We start from the raw sequence: 21,745 nt of genomic DNA, 5'->3' as shown, positions 1-21,745 counted from the left end.
CATTGACCAGGTAAACTCCCCTACTACTAAACCTCAGTACTGAATTGAATCAACTGTAGAAATAACAGAAGGCACGGTGAAGCCTATTATTCTGATTTGTTTTGAAACAACTACATGCCATATAGTACCTTTACCATAATGCAGCAGGGGCTGCTGCAACTCCAACAGTTGAGAAAATGAATTGCGAAAGTGACCAAGTTTTGAAACACAGATGTTGAGATTGAAAGTTAAGGTTTATTTTACAGTGCAACACCATGACAAAGGATTTGCATTTCTTATGTCATACATAAAAAAATATGAGGGTTTACAGATCTTGCCCTAATGATTATTTATAGAGACTGTACAGTATAAAAATTTACAACCAACACACTCAAGGCTTGTTCAGCTTTACTCAGGCTGCGCCCATGCCATGAGTACTGTACAGTCTACAAGATGCTGTGGATGCTACTGATGGGGTGGAACAATGTGTCAGTCTATCAACAAGGAAATAACAAAATCAGACATCAACAACAGTGTAGGGTGAAAACTGGAGCTGATCAGTGTCTGAACCACTAGGAATTTCAAACCACCTTCAACTTTTGGCATTAAGAGGATATGAAATACAGCAGTAAAGTGGTCACAAGACACTGCCTGCACCACACTCACAGTCCAGGGTCTCCAGTCTATCTTCTACAGGCTCTTAGCAGAAAGGGTTTACAGTATAGTGTGTAATGGGTTACAGGAACAGTTGTAGGCAATGCATTTTCCTGAAGGTCAGTCCAAGTGACACAGTAAAAATATAAAAAAGTTCAACATGTCAGTTTGAGATTGGAGAATGCACCTTGCTTCACAAAGTCTCCAGGTGGGGGGGGTGGGGGGGGGAGGAAAATGACCAACAATTCACCCATTCCACCATCTGCCCTGCTCATTTCCAGAATATTCTATCAGAGATTAAATGTTTCGCACAGCACTGATCTTAGTGGAGCAAAAATGAGGTGAACTGAAAACAGAGTCAATCTCCACCATACAATGGCACAGGAGAGGTAAATTTTTTAAAAATTATTTTTAAAAACAATGTCACTGAAATACTGAAGATGTTTACAAACTGCATTGGAATCACAAAACCTAAATCAACATTCTACACTGATTAGTCAGTCTGATGAGCAGTGACACACACACAAAACACAGGTTTACAGAACACTATGAATAGCAATTTATAATCACAACTTGAAGAGAAGCCCGGTGACGATACAAAACTTGCAGAGAAGAGAGGAATTATAAATCTCTTGCAGTCAGAACACTGCACCAACCGACAGCAAAAGATTTCTGGTGTACAATATTAGAAAACATCAAAGAACAACACACCCACAGTGTGACACTGAGCTGATTTAGGGCAGATGTGAGACAGGCTTTTGAATACTAGAGGGTTTACAGACAATTAAAGCTAAAGGCCCAAAGAACAAAAAAAAAATAGCTGCCCTCATTGGCCTATGAGGTGTTTAGTTCATTAAACTGTGTTGATTTCAGATCTGCACAGAAACAGTGCAATACTCACTGCTCAACAGCCTCAAACCCTGTTTGAGGTGGGTTACTCAAAGGCAAAGACTTGGTGATGGTAAATTTTGCAGCTCACACACATTAAATAACATGCTCTACTATTCTGTGGTTTCGATGTTCCGGCTGGCGACTGGAGGGAATCTGGACTGTGAAACCACTGCTATGATGGGATAGGACAGTGCTGGAGTGTGAGGAACAGATTGCTTTTGTACAAAGTGTAAATCTCATACACGCCTACAATCAACAATGCCTATTCGTAAAGCAGGAGAGTCGCACAGCCTCAAGTTTCCTTCGTGAGGCAGATAAGTCTGTCCAACAGCGGAGTAATCGGAGCTATCCTTCACTTAGACCAAAACGTTTTAATGCAGAAAACCTCGACTGAACTACACAACTTTAAATAAGATGCAACTGACGCTTAACAGAAACCAAAAGTTTATAAAAATAATTTAACATATATAACTCAAGTTTCGGTTACATGGGTCTCTGAGCATCTGGTTTCTTCCAGGGGCCGGGGGTTATGTGTGTTTTCCTCGGAACAGATGCAGCTCTGGCTCCCGGGTTGGAGTGTTGTGTTGAGGTGTCTCCCTCATTGTGTCTCTCCCCATTGTGTTCTGCTTTCCTTTGTTCCTGGCTCTGTGGTCGATCGACATTCTTGCTGACAGTACAGGGTTGCTCGATTGCTGGAGAGTGGGAGCTGTCTTGCATGGTTCTGCCTGTTCCTTGGCCCATCTCTGGAGGGCTGAATGACTCCTGCCCTGCCACACGTGACATTTGTTTCTTTCTTTGGGACCTGTCACCGGTTTTGCCAGGTGCCTCACCACCCTGGAGCAAGGTACAGGCCAAATGCTCCATGTTGTTGGCCGGACCAGAGGGGGATCGAGCATTTCTCCTGTCACAGTGGCTGTGCTTTGGGCTCCCGATTTGCTCAGCTATTCCTTTCGAATGAGTCGCTTTAAATGGCTTAGACCCAAGGTCAATGTTCTCAGCCGCCTCTCCCCAAGCCACTCTCTCCAACTCCTCTCTACTTCCTTCTCTATCCTTCCTGCTGATTTTCTTCGGACTGCGTGACCTGCCCAGGCCTCCTGTTGGCCTTTCCTTTGCATCGACCCCCTGAGAGCTGTCCTTGTTGCTATCTGATTGTTTTTTGGACTCTCCCCTCCTTGGGCTTCTTGACCTTTCCAGCTTCTCTTTCCTTTTCTTCTCGGCCTTCCTTGGGCTAGCTGACCGCTCCCGGTGTCCAGCAGCTTGCTTTCTATCACCTTGGTGTGGGCTCAGTGCTCTGCTTTCACAGGCCGACAGCTTATTCCCGGCCGACTGCTCTCTCCTTGGGCTGCGCACGCACTCTCCACCTTGTTTTGTCATTCTGCCCTTCACAATTTCAGTCTCACCTTCCTCAGCTTTCTGACTGCTGGCTAAGCTTGCAGTTCCGGCATCTGCCCAGTGCTGGGCACTGGCGGGCCACTCTGGCCCCTGATGGGCACTGGCGGGCCATTCCGGTCCCTGCTGGGCACTGGCGGGCAACTCTGGCCTCTGCTGGGCACTGGCGGGTGACTCCTGTTCTCTCCATGACTTCTCATTTTCAAAAGTCTCTTCAGGGTCAGTGAGATGGGGGGTGGGAATGGGATGTGAAAAGGATGGTGATGGCTGATTTTCAGCAGCTGTGTTTAGTTCCTGGAGGCTAGAATATGGAGTGTTCTGGGTATCCGCATTGTCTGGAAAATAAGAAAAGCATTTAACACCTCAGTTTAGAAAACAAATACATTAACCACAAAGAATAAAAACCATACACACATTTCCCTCTTGCGTGATGCACAATCCCATACCCTCCCCACTTCTGCATGCACATTAAGTCCCCATCCCAGCTCACGCATAATGCAGAGAGAGAGAGAGAGAGGAGAGGAGAGAACAGAGAGTAGAGACTGCAGTCAATATGGGTGAAGTAGTGTGAGGGCCCTAGGATTCCACTGATCAAGTGTTCGAACCCCCACCATAGCAAGGTGATGAAAATGAATCTGATGAATCCTATTTTTATATATAATTTATAGGCGCCAGAAAACCCACAAAAAGCTGTCAGGGTTGTCATAAAAACCCAAACTGGTTCATAAGCATCTTTCAGGAAAAGGAAACCTGTCGCCTGAGCCAGGGTTCCACAATAGTCCATTCGTGTCCTCCGAAGCTACCGCATTGTGAAACAACGATCATTAAATCAGATCTCAACAACGCCTGCAACTCGAGAACTAATTCAGGAGAGAGATTTGAAGGGCTATGAGAATGACAAATATGTTGGATTAAACATTCTCAGAATCTGAGTTTAGATGACCTCCCCCATCCCCCCAGTCATGCGAATGCATCAGTGAACAGCAACTGCACTTTTTAGCCATGTGCATAGCAGGTTTTTTTTTTAAAGGAATGAATAGAAATGCAAATCTCAAAATAGCAGCTCAAGTCTTATATTTCCAGAGCTTGTAGTTTGTTTAATTTAATTTGTGCTCTACAAATCCTATCTGTTGGAGCTAAAACAATTTACAATATTAAAGGCATTATATCATTGCAAAATGTCCCAAGGCACTTTACAGGAACATTATCAAATCAAATTTGTCACCAAACCACAAAGGTGATGAAAAGACCAGTAGGTCTTAAAAACTGGAGAGGTTTAGGGAAAGAATTCCAGAGTTTGGGGACCAGGTAGCTGAAAGCACAGCAGCCAATGGTAGAACGATTAAGATCGGGATGCTCAAGAGGTCAGAATTAGTGGAACGCAGCTATCTGAGACAGTTGTAGGGCTGTTGCAAGTTACAGGGATAGGGAGGAGTGAGACCATGAAGGGATTTGTAAACAAAGATAAGAATTTTAAAATTGAGGCCAGGAGCCAGTATAGTTCAGCAAGCATAGGGAGTTATGGGTGAGCGAGACTTGGTGCAAGTTATATTGCAGGCAGAGTATTGGATAATTTCAAGTTTAAGGAGGGTGGAAAATGGGAGGTTGGTTAGAAGAGTGCTAGAATAGTCAAGCCTGGAGTTAACAAAGGGCATAATTGAGGGTTTCAGCAACAGATGAGCTGCGGGAGGGACTTAAGTTACCTAGACTCTGACCCCTTGCTCTAAAGGAAAAGGAAGAAACAGGGTGAATGTCATGCCTCAAGTAACCTCTCGATATGACATCACTCGGTAGATTATCAGCTCATGCTTCAGCTTTTATTTTATGCAAGAAGTTTCCTACTCACAGAAAAGGGGTCCTGACAGGAACAGACTGTACCACACATTTCGCAATAATGATAGGCAGGTGCTGTGTGTAGTTATATTGTTCAATGTTTCAGTGTGAATGGTGCTCAGTGTCAATCAGCCTTACAGATGATGGGGCTGTTCACAAAGTGTTTACAGCACAGAAATCTACCATTCAGCCCAACTGTTCCGTGCTGGTGTTTATGCTGTACAGGAGTCTCCTCCCGCTTCCCTTCATCTCGCCCTATCAGAATATCCTTCTCTTCCTGTCTCCCTCATCTTTTTATCTAGCTTCCCTTTAAAATATTATATATATATATATATATATATATTATTTGCCTCAGCCACATCTTTGGTAGCAAGTTTCAAATTCTAATCACTCTCTGGGTGAAGAGGTTTATCTCCGGAATTCCCTATTGGATTTATCAGTGACCATCTTTTATTTTTGGTTCTGAGTTCTGGTCCCGCGAGTGGAAACATCATTTTTACATCTACTTCAGTGCTGCAGCTTCTTTGCCGTTAGTCTGAAAACAGGCTAATGCCATTACTTTGAAGAGCAGGGCATTCCTAACCAATATCTCAAAAAAAGAGAGATTATCTGGTCATGTCACATTGTGGGTGCCTGCTGTGCACAAGTGCCTGCTGCGCTTCCTGAATTACAACAGTGACTACACTTCAAAAATTTGCTTTATTGGCTGCAGAGGTGAGAGGTCAAGAAACATGGTCTGCAAAGTACAAGTTAGTTCTTTAGCTATTTTGGAGTGTTGACTGGAGTGATATCATACTGGAAATATAGAACTTTCATCAGCTAGAGAGTTTCAAACTGACTTGCAGGACTCTGCCAGAGATCACACGGGATCAAGCAAGTGGGAGGGAGGGCAGGAGCACGCGCAAGCGAGCGATGCAGAGATTGCAAGTGAGTGAGACAAAGTGAATAAGAGAGACAGAGAGAGGTACACGACTGAAGCAAAAATTCCAAAAAAGGTTTTGAAAGTCTGAATAAAAACCAAGTAAAAGACGTGCAGATTTACCAGGTCCCAGGAGAGATGAGAGGAGATGGGAAGCCTCAACGCTGCTCATGAGTCGTACAAGTGGAGAGGCTGCAAGGTGCCATTCCTAGAGAGGGGGAGGAGGGAGAAGCCTAGGACTAAATGTAACTATGAGAATAAAAAAATAAGTTCCATAGAAGATTACATTTCTGCAAAGCCAGTGGCCAAGAGCAGGTCAAAGAGACAGACACACACAGACTGAGGGGAAGGGACGGAGGGAGGGTAGTGATTCAGAGTGGTCTTAAACAGAATCTTACAACTTACTGTCACAAAGGAAGCAGCATTCAGACCCATATCAGGAATTGGGCTTGGATGGTGTGGGCAAAATTACTGCTTCACTATTACCCTCCCCACCTCCCTCACTCCCCCATCACTTAATACATTACAGTAAGTTGGTCTGTAAAATTAAGACTCAGGGAAACCCACCAAAGTCAGGCACCTGACCTATGCCTGGCTTCAAAACAAGGTGCGCTCTCCTCCCTCCAGCCTGAATCAATTCGATAGCTCGTTTATGCGTGATCCCTTGAGTAGACTCTCCATTAATTTCAACAATCTGGTCACCAACCTGCAGGAGAAGGAGGACATAAAATAAGGATCACATCTCAGACCAGGAGGAACAGAGACAGGGGGGACTGGGAGAGGTGAGGGGCGGTGGGGTAGTACTGGGGCAGCCAGGGTGGTGGGAACCATGGAGGGGGAGATGGGGGGACCAGGAGATGGGCATTGGGGGGCTGAGGAACAGCTCAGTGTGAGGTGGGTGGGGAGAATGTGGGTCATTGGGGGTCAGTCGTGCTATGAACTTGCTGATCCTGCCCAATCAAAATGAGATATTCCTCAGTTCGCACACGTCAATGACATTTCTTCTACCATCTTCCCAGTGCCTCCCCACAATGACCCCAATCTCTGTTCGCGAGGTGAGAGGCAGCACTTTCTCTTCCACATCCAGGTAACATGTGACCTGCTCTCTCCTGTCTCACAGTAACATCACCGAAATCAGAACCTTAATACCCAATGTGTGGACCATCACAAAGTGCCATTGCCATAAAACTCAGCAGAGTGGCATGGCATGCCCTCCTCCATACCTGGCGTGGCTCCACTTTAAGCAAGGGACACTTACATGGATTCTGCCATCGAGTAGTGCAGCGCCCCCTTCTGCCAGGCGTAGGATGAAGAGGCCCATGCTGTACTCCTTGCCTCCACGAACACTGAACCCAAACCCTCGGGGACCCCTCTCCAGTTCCACAGAGAAGCAATCAGGATTCTGTTTGGAAAAACACACAAAAGTTGGAGAGAGGAAGAAAAACAAACCACTAGATCATGAAATCCCAGAACACAAGTAATTCACTGGGTGGCAGGTTGCAGCTCAAACAGGGATTTGTTGCTAGTTTCTCAGGATCTGGGTATCGCTGGCATTTATAGCCCATCCCCAGTCACCCTGCTTGTTAGGCTGTCTCAGAGGACAGTTACAAGTCAGCCACCTCTGGAGTCACATACAGGGTCAGAGGAGACTAGGACAGCAGGTTTCCTTCTCTAAAAATTAGAGAGTCAGTTGGGATTTTACGACAATCCAACAGCTTCATGGTCACTTTAATAATCAGATTTAGAAAAAAGACTTTAAACTGAAATTAAATTCTCAAATTGCTACAGTGTCCTCCAGATTAGTCCAGTAAAAGCTACTGCACTACTGAACCCTTTTTAAGACTGTGCCATGGTCAAGGTCATAGATTTAGAGCACAGGAGATGACCATTTGGCCATATCTGTGCTACTGTTTTGAAAGCTATCCAGCCAGTCCCACTGCCCTCCTCTTTCCTCAACCCTGCAGCTTATTTTCCCTTCAAGTACCTATCCAATTCCCTTTTGTAAATTATCTTTGAATTTTCTTCCACCACCCTTAACACGTGCAGCACATTCCAGGTCACAACAACTTGCTGCATAAAAAATTCTTTGTTTTGCCAATTCCCTTAAGTCTGTTTCCTCTACTCACCAACCCTCCCATGAGTGGAAACAGTTCCTCTTTATTTACTCTATCAAATCCCTTCATGATTTTGAACACCGCTATTAAATCTCCCCTTCACCTTCTCTGCCGAAAGGGAAACAACAGCTTCTCACCTTATCCCAGGCATCATTTGAATACATCTCATCCACACCCTCGCCAAGACCTTGACATCCTTCCTAAAGTACAGAGCCCAGAACTGAACACAATACTCCAGCTGAGACCCGACCAGAGATTTATTCAAAATGGACATAGCTTCCTTGCTCCTGTATCTTTTTCTGGGCCATTCCACTGACGAATCACTCAGCAGGAAACAGGATTCTCAGGCTGGAATATACTGAGCAATAAAGCTAGATTTGTTTCTGGTGTCGAATTACGAGCAGCAGAGCACTTGGATTTGGAGAGATAAAGGGTGAATGGAATTTGGAAGAAAACACTATGCTCAATGGGCCTCAAATAGAGCTCAAACCCTCTCCCGCTCACTTACATCATACTGAAAAAATATAGTTTCTGCATACCTGGGAGTGTCTGCTGCCTGCAGCCCATGTCTCTCTTTCAGGAGCTGGCTGAAGGTACTGATCGGATGGAGGCTGTCTGTGGTCCAAAGAAGATGGTTTCACATAATCAGAGGCTGGAGACTGCCCACTGCTCCTTTCATCTCCGTCCGTCTTACTGTTAAACAGAAAACTTACATGAGCCCTGTCACCCGTTCCTTCCCCGCACACCTCCCCCCACTTCATCAGCAATTTCCCCTTCTCCCTGCATCCAGTTACAATGAGGAACTCAACGCCAGAGACAGCAAAAGCACGATTACAGGAGACACCCAATCCACTGATATGAGCCAAGCCTTATTTACCCAACCCCTGCTTCAATAAAACGGTGCCTGAGCCCCTTCTCCCACCATCATCCCTCCTCCTCCTCCCCACCATCCCCCTCCCCCAACGTCCGTCTCCCAACCATCCAATCCCACCCCCTCACCCACCACCATCCTTCTCCCCCCCCAACACCACTGTCCATCTCCCCTCCTCACAACTCCACCCCCACACAGTCCATTTCCCATCCCCCCACCCCCGCAACTCCTTCCACCATTCATTCCTGCCCCTGTCACCACCCAGGTAAGGCATCCTCACAGCCATGTTGTGCTCTCACTTGTCAGCTGACGGAACTTGCAATGCTGGGGTCCGTCCTATGGGCTTGTGCTGCAGGGCTGGACTCTGTCTGGCTGAGCTGTCTCCTGACGCGGGGCCAGTCACATCTCAAAGAAAGAAAACAAACAAGTTAATAGACAGAAGCCATCCATCGCGGGGCACTGCTGTGATCAGTGGGATTCTATCAGAGACTCAGTGCTCCACAATTGTAGGTGTTACTAGCTGGGGATCAGGCACACCAATCAGCCAAGGTGAGACACTCCATCAGCAAGCAGTACTGGTTCCAAACTCCTGTCCCACACCTGCAGGGCACCCTACACTGCACAGTAAAGCCACGCTTCATTCTACTGGCTCATTTGACTAACTCTGATTGGGGTTAAGTCATCAGTTTGGCACCTCTGGGACCTGTTCAAGTCCAGCCAAGACCAAAAAGGTGTCACCTGTCTGCCTGGTTCCAATGGCCCCATGGAGAATGAGTCTGAGATTTCTCAATCCAGTTCCTACTGTCTTGAGTCTACGACAAAAATCTATCCCCAAATGGGCAAGGACTGACTGGCAATGCCAATCAGGCAAATCAAGGGTGGGAAGTGGGAACAATGCCGCATTAGTGGGTGCCCAGGGGTGGGGGCTGAGGCAAATCATTAGTGAGTTTTTCTCTGATTCAGAAAGTTCAAATTCATGTCCAGAAATTTGAGCACATAATCCAGGTCGGCACTTCAGAGCAGTTTTGAGGGAGTGCTGCACTGTTGGAGGTGCTGTCTCTTGAATAAGGTGTTGAACAGGCACTTTTCTCAGGTAGACATAAATAATCCCACAGCAATATTTCGAAGAGGAACAGGAAGCTCTCTCTCCAGTGTCCTGGCCAATATTTATCCCTTAACCAGCATCACAAAAACAGACTATCTGGTCCTTATCACATGCTCTTTGTGGGAGCTTGCTGTGTACAAATTAGTTGCCATGTTTCCTACATCAGAGCATTGACTGTACTTCAAAAAGTACTTCATTGGCTGTCAAGTGTTCAGGAATGTCCCCGAGTTAAAAGATGCAGTATGAATGAAAGTCTTTCTCCTCCATCCCCACCCCTTTTCCGATCCCCTTTTTTCCAATAATTTATACATATTTTTCTTTACCCACCCATTTCCATTATTTTTAAATTTATTTCCATCCATTGTTTTATCTCCACCTTTTAGCCTATTTCGATCCCTCCCACCCCACCCCCACTTGGGCTATGTGTACCTTGCTCGTCCTGCTTTCTACCCTTAATGTCCCCATTAGCACATTTCTTAGCTAATATCACCACCGTCAACACCTCTTTGTCCTTATGCCTATGACATCTTTTGGTTATCTCCACCTATCACTGGCCCTCTTTCCAGCTCTACTTGTCCCACCACCCCTCCCTTCCCCCAAACCAGCTTATATTTCACCTCTTCCATTTTTCCTTAGTTCTGTTGAAGAGTCATAAGGACTCGAAACGTTAACTGTATCCCTCTCCGCGGATGCTGTCAGACCTGCTGAGTTTTTCCAGGTATTTTTGTCTTTGTTCTTTCTTCCTTGTCTCTGGTTGTGCTAATCCTGACCTAGCGGCTACTGAGTGTCTGAAGTAAAGTGTTCCACTCCCGAGCATCAAGGTACTTCAAACTCTGAGGGGTGCAGTAAAAAGCTAGCTTTGGAAATAGTAACGTTTAGATTGTGTAGGGGGGCTGGTGCGGAAGCGAGACAGGTCGCAATGCCTCAGTAATGTTCTCTTCAAAGGGTTGAAGTTGGGCAGAACCACAGAGTTGCAGGCCACACCCAGCCCATGCCACCCACTGAGTCCAAGGTACAAAGGAACAGTTTTTTCCATCACTGTTATCTTGATAAACACACAAGCCTGGCCTGGCAGCAGTTACAATCAGACCTGCTCAGCCCTGGGAATCCAGCCTTAAAATGTTACAAAATGTTTTCCAGAAGTTCTTTACAGCTTCAGGTATTTAAAACATGTTAAAACAGCATCCTCTTGCCTTGAAAGTTTGTGCAAAACGATAAAAGCCTAACGGAGGTGATTATTTTTCAGAGTACAATTAACTTGACAATCCAACCCTAAAGCCCAAGGTAACTCAACCCCATTTATCTAGATGTTTCTCACTTTGATCTGTCCAGTTTCAACTACATGGGGCCTTAAGGTTTGGGAAAGGGACTGTACTTGGTGCTGTTGCTTCACTGATGGATAACTCCTAAACCAGGACTGGAGATGCATTGGTATCAGTAAAGGCAACATCCACAGATTAGCCAAAACTTGAGATTTACACATTAGCTGCAGTTCTCAAAGTTATCCCTCACACAAACATCACAGCAGGTGCTGAGTGAAACACGTTTTGACGCTTTTAGTTGAGTACCTTCCTCAGGAGTGACTGTGAGAGTGACCGTCTGACCCGCATCCTTGATCAGCTGGACAATGTCATGGTGGGGCATTTGGACAATGGACTGGCCATTCACTGCTGAGATACGGTCTGTCACCTTCAGCTTCCCACAGCGATCGGCTGGGCTCCCCTCAATGATGCGGCCAATTTTGTGTGGCACCGCTGTGGAGTAACAAGTAACAGAAAAGGGTTAATTGATTCAGTGCCAAGAGATTTAGGGATCAAAGTACAGAATCATTAAAAGCTAGTAGACAGGTACGAAAACAATTAAAAAGGTTAATGGAATGTTGGACTTTATGTCAAGCGAAAGGGATTAAAAAGGGAAAGTCACTACAACTGTGAAGAGCTCTGGTCAAACTGCAACTGGAGTAGTTATGTTTAGTCTTGGGCCACACACCTCAGTGTGCATATTTTTGGCTTTGGAGAAGGTACAGTATAGATTCATTAGAATGATACTGAGGCTAAAATGAGGACAAGAGTGTGCAGATTAGGCTTGTGATCCCTTGAATATTAATATATGGTCTAATTGAGTTGTTCAAGGATTTGATAGGGTAGAGAGAGAGAAACTATTGCACTACTTCACACAAAGGAGTGTGGAAATATGGAACTACATCCCCCCCCACCCAAAAAGGCTGGGCGTCAATTGAAAATTTCTAACGGAGATAATGCCAACATATTCAGGGTTATGGAAACAAGGTGGGCAAATGGAGTTAAGATACAGACTGAAACATATAAGATCCTGAGTGGTCTTGACAGGGTGGGTGGATGCTTCCTCTTGTGGGAGAATCTAGAACCAGGGGTCACCGTTTAAAAATGAGAGGTCGCCCATTTAAAATAGAGGTAAGGCGAAATTTTTTCATCAGAGAGTCGTGAGACTTTGGAACTCTCTTCCTGAAAAGGTGGTGGAAGCAGAGTCTTTGAATATTTTTAAGGCAGAGGTGGGTAGATTCTTGTTAAGCAAGGGGGTAATACATTATCAGGAGTAGGTGGGATGCTGATTTCAGGTTACTATCAGGTCAGCCATGATCTTATTAAATGGCGGAACAGGCTCGAGGGGCTGAATGGCTTACTCCTGCTCCTAGTTCATATGTACAGATTAGCCATGATCTAGCTGAACAGGCGGAACAGGCTCAAGGGGCTGAATGGCCTCCTCCTGTTCATGGTGTGGTCATTGAGAACAAGAGATTATTCCTCAGGGAAGGACTTCCCTGCAACGCCCACCCCAACCTCCCAACCCTCCTTTTAGAATTGTTCACCTCAACTTTTCTTGGGTTCTACCATCCCAACACCCATGGGAGGGGAGTGTGTTGGTGAGCAGGGAGGGGAGGATGAGGGGCAAGAAACTCATTATTGCCATTCCCAACTCGGGGGGCGGTGGGGGTGGGGGGGGGGGTGGGGGGTTGGTGGTATTTGAGACACAGCAGGCAAGACTCCACCCCTGGCCATTAGATGTCAGGCTGCACTGAAAGCTCTTCAGGGAGGAAATGGACTTGAAATAAGTTATCCCAAGAGAAAACGAGTTTCCTAATTTTCAAAACTGCAGGTACAATCCCCTATGGATAAAGACCAAGAGACTAGCAACAAACTGAATGCACAGAGCAAAGGAATGGCAGGTTTGGAGTAATCAGGAGTTCACTGAACCCAAACCAAAATAATCAAAATAGAACAGAGTAAAGTTAATTGTGATGACTGATGGCACCCAACAGTACCTGATTGAAGTCTAAACTTAGCCTTATGTTACTGATTGTATCTCTATTGATACTAATTCAGCCCTCATTCAAGCTTCCATTGTTCCTAGGCTCAACTATGCCAACACACTCCTGGCTGGTCTCCCACATTCTACCCTCTGCTAACTCAAGGTCATCCAAAACTCTGCTGCCCTTGTCTTAACTTGCAGCAAGTCTCATTCAGCTATCACCCCTGTGCTTGGTGACCTACATCGGCTCTCAGTCTGGCAATGCCTCAATTTAACAAGTCACATCCTTGTTTTCAAACCCTCCATGGTCTTGCCCCTCCCTAACTCTCTAATTTCCACTCCCACAACCCCTCGAGGACTTCTGTGCTCCTCCAATTCTGGCTTCTTGTACACTTCCAATTATAATCGCTCCATCATTGCTGGCCATGCCTTCAATTGCCTGGGCCTCAAGCTATGGAATTTCCTCCCTTTACCTCTCCACCTCGCTTTCCTCCTATAAAACTAAACCAAACACTTTGACCAAGCTTTTGGCCATCTGACTATCTTGTGTTGTTCGGTGTCACACTTTGTTTTATAAGCTCCTGTGATTTTAGGATGTTCCATTCTGTCAAAGGTGCTATATGAAAGAAACTGTTGCTATTCCAGCTTCCTCACACTGTCACTTAGTAAACCCCTCTCCCCAGCACCCTTTATCATCAAGCGTATCTCAGATGTTAATCCAGCCTCCGATAACGTGGGCATCGATACTCATTGATTTAGAAGCTAAACAGAGAGCCAGGAACTCAAAGAAGTGGATGACAGATCCATAAATTACAGTAGAAGGCACAAGTTACATACTAGAAAGAGAGGGCAACCAAGGGGCTAATAAGAGTGAGGAAATTAAGGTATTTTATCCCAGCAGAGAAAAAGTACTAGAGAAACTCAAGGGACTAAAAGCCAACAAATCCCCAGGACCTGATGGCTTATATTTTAGGATTTTAGAAGAGATAGCTGCAGAGATAGTGGAGGCACTATGATTTTTTAAAATTCCCTAGATTCTGGAATGGTCCCAGCAGATTGGAAGTTAGCAAATGTAACACCATTATTCAAGAAAGGATGCAGAGAGAAAACAATGAACTACAGGCCAGTTAGTCTGAAATCAGGCATTAGGAAAGTACTGGAATCTATTATTAAGCAAGTCCTAACAATGCACTTAAAAAAGCATAGAATGATTAGAACAAGCCAACATGGTTTTATGGAAGGGAAACCCTGATTGACAAATTTAGAATTTTTTTGAGGATGTAAATAGTAAGGTAGATAAAGGGGAACCCGTAGATGTAGCATACTTGGATTTCCAAAAGACATTTGCTAAGGTGCCACACAAAATAATTAATACACAAGATAAGGGCTCATGGATTTGGAGGATATATTAGCGTAGAGAGGGGATTGGTTAACAGACAGGAAGCAAAATATAGGGATAAATGGGAGATCTTCAATTTGGCAGGCTGCGACTAATGGACTGCCGCCAGGATCAGTGCTGGGGCCTCAGCTATTTATAACCTAAAGAGGCAGAGAGTAATGTATCCAAGTTTGCTGACGATACAAAGCTAGATGGGAATTCAATCTGCGAGGGGGACAAAGAGGCAACAAAGAGATACAGACAGGTTCAGTGACTGGGCAACAAGGAAGCAGGTGGTATATCATGTCAGGAAATGTGAGGTTATTTACTTTGGTTGTAAGAATATAAATGCAAAATATTTCTTTTAAAAGACATGAAACTTAGAAATGTTGATGTTCAGAGAGGCTGGGGCGTACTGGTACAAGGAACACAAAAAGTTTGCATGCAGGTGCAGAAAACAATTAGAAAGACAAATTCCATTTTGGCCCTTATTGTAAGGGAATTGGAGTACAAGAATAAAGAGGTCCTGCCACAATTGTACAGGGTTTTGGTGAGGCCCACGCCTAGAATACTTTGTGCAATTTTGCCCTCCATATTTAAGGAAGGATATACTTGTTTTGGAGGTGGTATAACGAAGGTTCGCTAGATTGGTCCCTGGGATGAGTGTTGTCCTATGTTGAGAGGCTGAGCAAACTGGGTCTACATTCATTGGAGTGCACAAGAATGAAATGCGATTGCATTGAAACATGCAATATTATGAAGAGACTTGACAGGGTAGATACTGAGAGATTGTTTCCCCTGACTGGGGAATCTAGAACAAGGAGGCAGAGTTTCAGGATACAGGATCAATCATTTAGGACAGAGATGAGGAGAAATGTCTTCATTCCAAAGGTTGTGAATCTTTGAAATTCTTTACCTTAGAGATTGGATGCGCCAGGATTGGTAATATTTAAGGTCGAGAAGACAAGTTTCTGATCTCTCAGGGAATCGAGGAATATGGGAAACATAGCAACAGGAGAAGGCCATTCAGCCAAACAAGTCTGCTCTGCCATTCAATACAACTGTGGCTGCCTTTTACCCAGACTATCCCCATAACCCTTTACGTTATTGTTAATCAGAAATCTATCAATCTCTACTTTAAACATACTCAATGACTGAGCTTCCACAGCCCTCTGGGGCACAGAATTACAAAGATTCACAACCCTGTGAGTAGAGGAATTTCTGCTCATCTCAGTCCTAAGTAGCTTCCCCCTTATTTTGAAATTGTGTCCCCTGGTTCTAGACTCCCCAACCTAGGGGAACATCTTACCTGCATCTACCCTGTCTATCTCTAAGTATTTTGAAAGTTTTAATGAGATCACCTCTCATTCTTTGAAACTCTAGAGAATATAGGCCCAGTTTCCCCAATCTCTCCTCATAAGACAGTTCCATCATCCCCGGAACAAGTCTGGTGAACCTTCATTGCACTCCCTCTATGGCAATAATATCCTGAGGTAAGGGGACCAAAACTGCACACAGTACTCCAGGTGCGGTCTAACCAAGCTTCTATATAATTAAAGCAAGACTTCACTACTCCTGCACTCAAATCCTCTTGCGATAAAAGCTAACATTCCATCAGCCTTCTAATTACCTGCTGCACCTGCATGTTAGCTTTTAGTGACTTATGGACAAGGACACCCAGGTCCCTTTGTACATCTCCACTTTCTAATCTCCTACCATTTAGGAAATACTCTGCACATTTGTTCCTTCAACCAGAGTGGATAGCCTCACATTTTTCACATTATATTCCATCTGCCATGTTCTTTCCCACTCACTAAGTCTGTCCAAATCATCCTGTAGCCGCTTTGCGTCTTCCTCACACACAAATTCTCACCTAGCTTTGTAACATCCGCGAACTTGGGAATATTACATTTTGTCCCCACATCCAAATCGTTGATATATATGAACATCTGAGGCCCAAGTACTGATCCTTGTGGTACCCCACTAGTCACAGCCTGCCAATGCGAGAATGACCCATTTATTCCTACTCTGTTTTCTGCCTGTAAACCTATCCTTAAGCCATGCCAGTATACTGTCACCTATCTTGTGTGTTTTTATTTCGCTAATCAGCCTCCTGTGGACTTTATCAAAAGCCTTCTGAAAATCCAAGTATACTACGTCCATCGACTTCTTTACAATTGTTAGTAACACCCTCAAAAAACTCCAAGTTCGTCAAACATGATTTGCCATTCGCAAATCCATGCTGACTATGTCCAATCAGAACATGATTATCCAATGGTCCATTTATCACACTCTTTATAATAGATTCCAGCATTTTCCCTACTACTGATGTAAGGCTAACAAGTCTGTAGTTCCCGGTTTTCTCTCTCCCTCCCTTTTTAAATAGTGGGGTGACATTTGCTACCTTCCAATCTTCAGGAACCATTCCAGAATCTATAGAATTTTGGAAGATGATCACCAATGCAGCCACTATCTCTACAGCTACCTCTTTCAACACTCTGGGTTGCAGAATACCAGGTCCCAGGGGCTTATCAACTTTCAGTCCCATTAATTTCTCCAATATAACTTTCTTATACTAATTTCCTTCAACTCCTCATTCTCCCTAGTCCCTTGAATCGCTAAATCTGGGAGATTTCCTGTATCTTCCTCAGTGAAAACAGACACAAAGTAATCATTTAGCTTCTATGTTATTTCTCTATTTCCCATTATGAATTCCCCTGTGATGGACCCACATTTGTTTTAGCCAAATGCTTCCTTTTTAAATACCTATTGAAGTTTTTACAGTCCATTTTTATGTTTTTTGCTAGATTGTATTTATATTCTATTCTCCCTTTCATTACCAGTATTTTTGGTCTTCCTTTGCTAAAAACCTCCCAAATCCTCAGGTTTACTACTACTTCTGACAACTTTATAAGCCTTTTCTTTTAATCTTATACAATCCTTAGTTTCCTTTGTTAGCCATGGTTGCCTGACTTTTTTTGGGATTTTTGCACCTTGAAGGAATGTACAGATGCTGTAAACTATGTGGTAGTTCTTTGAAGACCATCCATCGCCCAAGTACAGTCAGACCTTTTAACATATTTTCCTGATCCACCTCAGCCAATTTGTCCCTCATGCCTTCATAATTTCTTTTATTCGACTTTAACACCCTGGCTTCAAAGTGAATTAGCTCACTGTCAAACAAAGTAAAATTCTATGGGGAGCGGGCAGGAAAATGGAATTGAAGCCCAAGATCAGCCATGATTGTATTGAACGATGGAGCAGGCTTAAGGGGCTGTATGGTCTACTCCTGCTCCTAATTGTGTGTTCTTATATTTTTATGCAGCATATTACAACAGGAGGCAGCCAGTTAGCCCTCAAGTCAGTCCCACCATTCAATGAGATCGTAGGTTTTATTTTATTTGCCCCTGGGCATCACCAGCAAAGCCAGCATTTATTGCCCTCGAGAAGGTGGTGGTGAACTGCCTTCTTGAAACACTGCAGTTTCCATGGTCTAGGTAGTATAATTTGGTCCATACGACCACTCTACTTATCCTTTCCACCAGGACCCTGGTCCCAGCCTGTTTCACATGGAGCCCATGCCAACAATACAGTTCCTTCCTGTCCCAGTACTAGTGTTAGTGTCCCATGAGATGGAACCCTTTTCTCCTCCCACATCACTCCTTCAGCCACAATGTTCACCGCCGTAATCTGTCTGGTTTAGCAAGCATTAACTGCCGGCAGAATACAGGTGTTTGGTTGTGTCCGCGTCACAGACTAAGCAGAAGAAGGAGAAGCATATTCTTACCTCAATTTGAATGCAGCCTGGATAATGATCAAGAGATTATATCACTTGAGGTTCTAGAATTCTTTAATTTAGCTCCTAGCACTCACCCAAAGAAGGCTTCTTGCCTACTCACTCCTATGACCCCAGTAAGGTAGTAAAGTGGAATTGGTGAGCAGGGAGTGACTGTATGGCTGAGTTTTTTCACCTACTCCAAAACCCAAGAGCCATTTAATTAACCTGCAACTGATTTCCCAGGGGGAGGTGATTCGATCACATAGGCAACAATGAGTCATACAGATTATTGGGTTCCTGCTCTTGATAACCACCCTGCAACACCTGGATATAGCATGTAGATACAGACAGAATCGGATTTCACTGTGATGCCCACACACTCAAACAGCAGTGTCAAATATGAAGGATGGACTCCATGATAGCAGTCACTGCTCTTGGAACTGGTACCCTGGTTAAAACTGGCTGTGGGGCCCGCACCCCAGATAGAGTCAGTACCAGTGGAATTGATGACATTTGTTCTGAGCTGATTTGTCTCAGCCTGTCACCCCGATAGCCCACCTCCCACTGGAACCACCGATTTACTCACCCACAGTGGGGGGCCTGTTCTTCGAGGTGATGATGACAAAGCCGAATCCCTCAGTCTCCTTCCGCTGCAGGACAATGTCGTACGACGGGGCAGACTCGGCTGGGTTGAGAGCCTGCAGAGGTTTGTTCGTGAGATCCATGTGATTTGGCCCCGAGGAACCATTCTCTGCAGCTTCAGAACTCTCCTCTCGGCCAGTGTCACGCTGGTCCTCTATTGTAGGAAAACAGGAGAGTTACTGAGAAGACAGGCTCATCATGTGGTGAAGGGATGAGGGGGAAATCACGTGCGGATCCCGCCTAATAGGATGTAGCCTGCACCCTCACCAACAAGGTAAGCTCACGTGCAGCTGAAAAGCATTTTATTTCTATAATTTGTTCTCGGGATACGGGCATCACTAACAAGACTGACATTTCATAGGATCATACAGTAGAGAATAATGCTTGTGTTGGCTCTTTGAAAGTTATTCAATTATTCCCACTCCCTTGCTCTTTCCTCCAACACCCTTCAATCACTTACCTTTCAAGTGTTTATCCAATTCCCTTTTGAAAGCTATCATTGGATCTGCTTCACTAATGTCCACCCTTAATTGCCTCGAAAAGGTGGCGGCGAACCATGTTTTGAAGGTGCTCCCACAGTGCTGTTAGGGAGAGTTTTCCAGGATTTTGACCCAGTGATGGTGAGGGAGCAGCTGATATGTTTCCAAGTCGGGATGATGTGTGCGACAGAAGGGAAACGTGGGAGACTATAATGATTTTTATTAATTTAGAGCAGTACGGTGAATGCACAGGCAATGGGACCAGGTGGACTTTTTCCAGGGGGCTGGTGTAGTTGCAATAGGCCAAAAAGACCCCTCCTGTGCTGCACATTCCCATGATTCTATCGCCCTAAACTTTAAACATTTCATTATGTAGGGCTGAAGTCGCTACAAGTTAGTTTGAGACACTCATTCTGCAAAAAGAAAGCCTCAGCTGACCATCGAAATAGGGACACCTTCCTCTCCCAGAAACAGTCAGGATTTGAACAGGTCCTGCTCACATGCTGTGGAGGGCAGTCACACTCACCAGTGGGCAGGACTTTCCTCCTCACTGACAGCAGCACCTGGCCATTTCGAGTTGCATTTTGCATCAAATCCAACACAAAGCGATGAGACCTCCCCTTGACCGAGACCCCATCAACACAAAGCAGCTCATCAGCCACTCGAAGCCGGCCATCTCGTTCAGCAGCGCCCAATGGAATTATCGCCCCAATGAGAACCTGATATGCAAGAGTTGGGGAGTGGAGGAAGAGGATGAACATTTTAGCCCCAAGTCTATATGATTTGCAACATTTAAATCACATCAACCAAACCTTGGTGCGGGATATTAATTATTAAACAGGATGGATGTAAACAGGCTGCAGCATGTGCTGTGAAATTCTCTTTAACACATATCAACACAGAAAGCTCATTACTATAGCAGCAGTCACACAGTGCCTTCAGGTGTCTGCTCCCTTGTGCCTGTTACACTCTGACTTAAGTCATGCAATCTTTACCCTGTAACTGTTGTCACTAGATGAACAATTTATTGGTTACATAAAAAGTGACTAATGCAATGACTGACTGACTATTGCACTCACCAACACATAGGAACAGGAGGAGGCCACCGAGACCCCTCATGCTTGGTCTGTCTCTTAGGTGGGTGGCTGACCTGTATCTTAATTCTATTAAACATCTAGGTTTCTCAAGCCCTAATACCCTTACCAACAAACATCCATCAATCTCAGTTTTGAGATTTTCAATTGACCTCCGGCATCCACAGCTCTCAGGGTGAGACACTTCCAGATTTCCACCACCCTTTAGTGAAGAAGTGCTTTCTGACACCTTAGAGTTACTGTCGGCCATTATCAATTATTTAAATTGGAAGGCAAATAGAATGTTGGCCTTTATTGCAAAATGGGGGAGGTGGGTGGGTTATAAAAGTAGGGAAGTCATGCTATAATTGTACAAAGCATTGGTAAGAGTACACTGTGTACATATTGATCTCCTCACTTGAGGGGGGACATACTTGCATTGGAAACAGTTCGCAGAAGGTTCACTAGGCCGATTCCTGGGATGAAGGGGTTGTCTTATGAGGATTAGTTGAGCCTATACTCATTGGAACTTAGAAGAAAGAGAGATGATCTTATTGAATCATGTAGGATTTTGAGAAGATGTAACAGGATAGATATTGAGAGGATGTTTCACCTCATGGGGGAATCTAGAATTACGGGAACAGTTTAATAATAAAAGGTCTCATTTAAGATGAGGATGAGGAGAAATTTCATCTGAGGGTCATTAGTCTTTGGAATTCTCTTCCACAGAGAGCAATGTAGGCTGCGTCATTGAGTGTAATCAGGGCCAAGTTAGATAGATTTTTGATCTAGGAAGAAGTCAAGGGTTATTGGGGGAGGGGAGTATGATGCAGGCAGGGGAGTGGAGTTGAGGCCACAATCAGATCAGCCATGATCTTATTGAATGGCAGAGCAGGCTCGAGGGGCAGAATACGCTACTGCTGTTGCTATTTCTTATGAATCTATGAATCTTGCTGACAATACAAAGCCAGGTGGAAATGTAAGCTGTGAGGAAGACACAAAGAGACCGAAAGAGATTCAGACAGGTTAATTGAGTGGGCAACAAGGCGGCAGAAAAAGTGAGGTTATGCACTTTGGTCATAAGATGGAAAAGCAGAATATTTTTTAAAAGGCATTAAATTTGTAAATATTAATATTCAGAGACACGGGTGTACTCATTCAAGGAACAAAGTTAGCATAAAGGTACAACAAGCAATTAGGAAGGCAAATGGCACATTGGCCTTTATTGTAAGATGACTGAAGTACAAGAATAAAGAAGTCTTGCTATAGGGAATCTACAACACAAGGCCACAATCTCAGGAAAGGGGCTGATCATTTACGACTGAGATGAGGAGAAATTTCTTCAAAGCGTT

At 44.6% G+C, this 21,745-nt stretch overlaps 1 protein-coding gene across 6 annotated transcripts in view; it reads right to left on the bottom strand.

The window, feature by feature from the left end:
* Nucleotides 1-214: 214 nt before the first annotated feature.
* The window catches only part of magi3a (membrane associated guanylate kinase, WW and PDZ domain containing 3a), a 104,670-nt gene continuing 83,139 nt past the window's right edge, over nt 215-21,745 (bottom strand). For 3 of the 6 annotated variants that reach the window (XM_041195191.1, XM_041195193.1, XM_041195194.1), the window contains 8 exons: nt 19,847-20,039; nt 18,786-18,995; nt 11,324-11,509; nt 8,950-9,055; nt 8,319-8,472; nt 6,924-7,067; nt 6,233-6,371; nt 215-3,248 (listed from right to left, as the gene is read on the bottom strand). In XM_041195191.1, the coding sequence (XP_041051125.1) occupies nt 2,008-3,248; nt 6,233-6,371; nt 6,924-7,067; nt 8,319-8,472; nt 8,950-9,055; nt 11,324-11,509; nt 18,786-18,995; nt 19,847-20,039 (2,373 nt within the window). In that variant the 3' untranslated portion in view covers nt 215-2,007. Of the gene's footprint in view, nt 3,249-5,788; nt 5,915-6,232; nt 6,372-6,923; nt 7,068-8,318; nt 8,473-8,949; nt 9,056-11,323; nt 11,510-18,785; nt 18,996-19,846; nt 20,040-21,745 lie in introns of all 6 variants that reach the window. The other 3 variants (XM_041195195.1, XR_005943979.1, XM_041195192.1) reach the window with 3 other exon arrangements.

Source organism: Carcharodon carcharias, chromosome 9, assembly GCF_017639515.1.
Source record: "Carcharodon carcharias isolate sCarCar2 chromosome 9, sCarCar2.pri, whole genome shotgun sequence".
In the NCBI taxonomy this organism is placed as follows: domain Eukaryota; kingdom Metazoa; phylum Chordata; class Chondrichthyes; order Lamniformes; family Lamnidae; genus Carcharodon; species Carcharodon carcharias.
The sequence above is the reverse complement of the archived record's forward strand: the minus strand, read 5'-3'. Positions and strand labels throughout refer to the sequence as shown.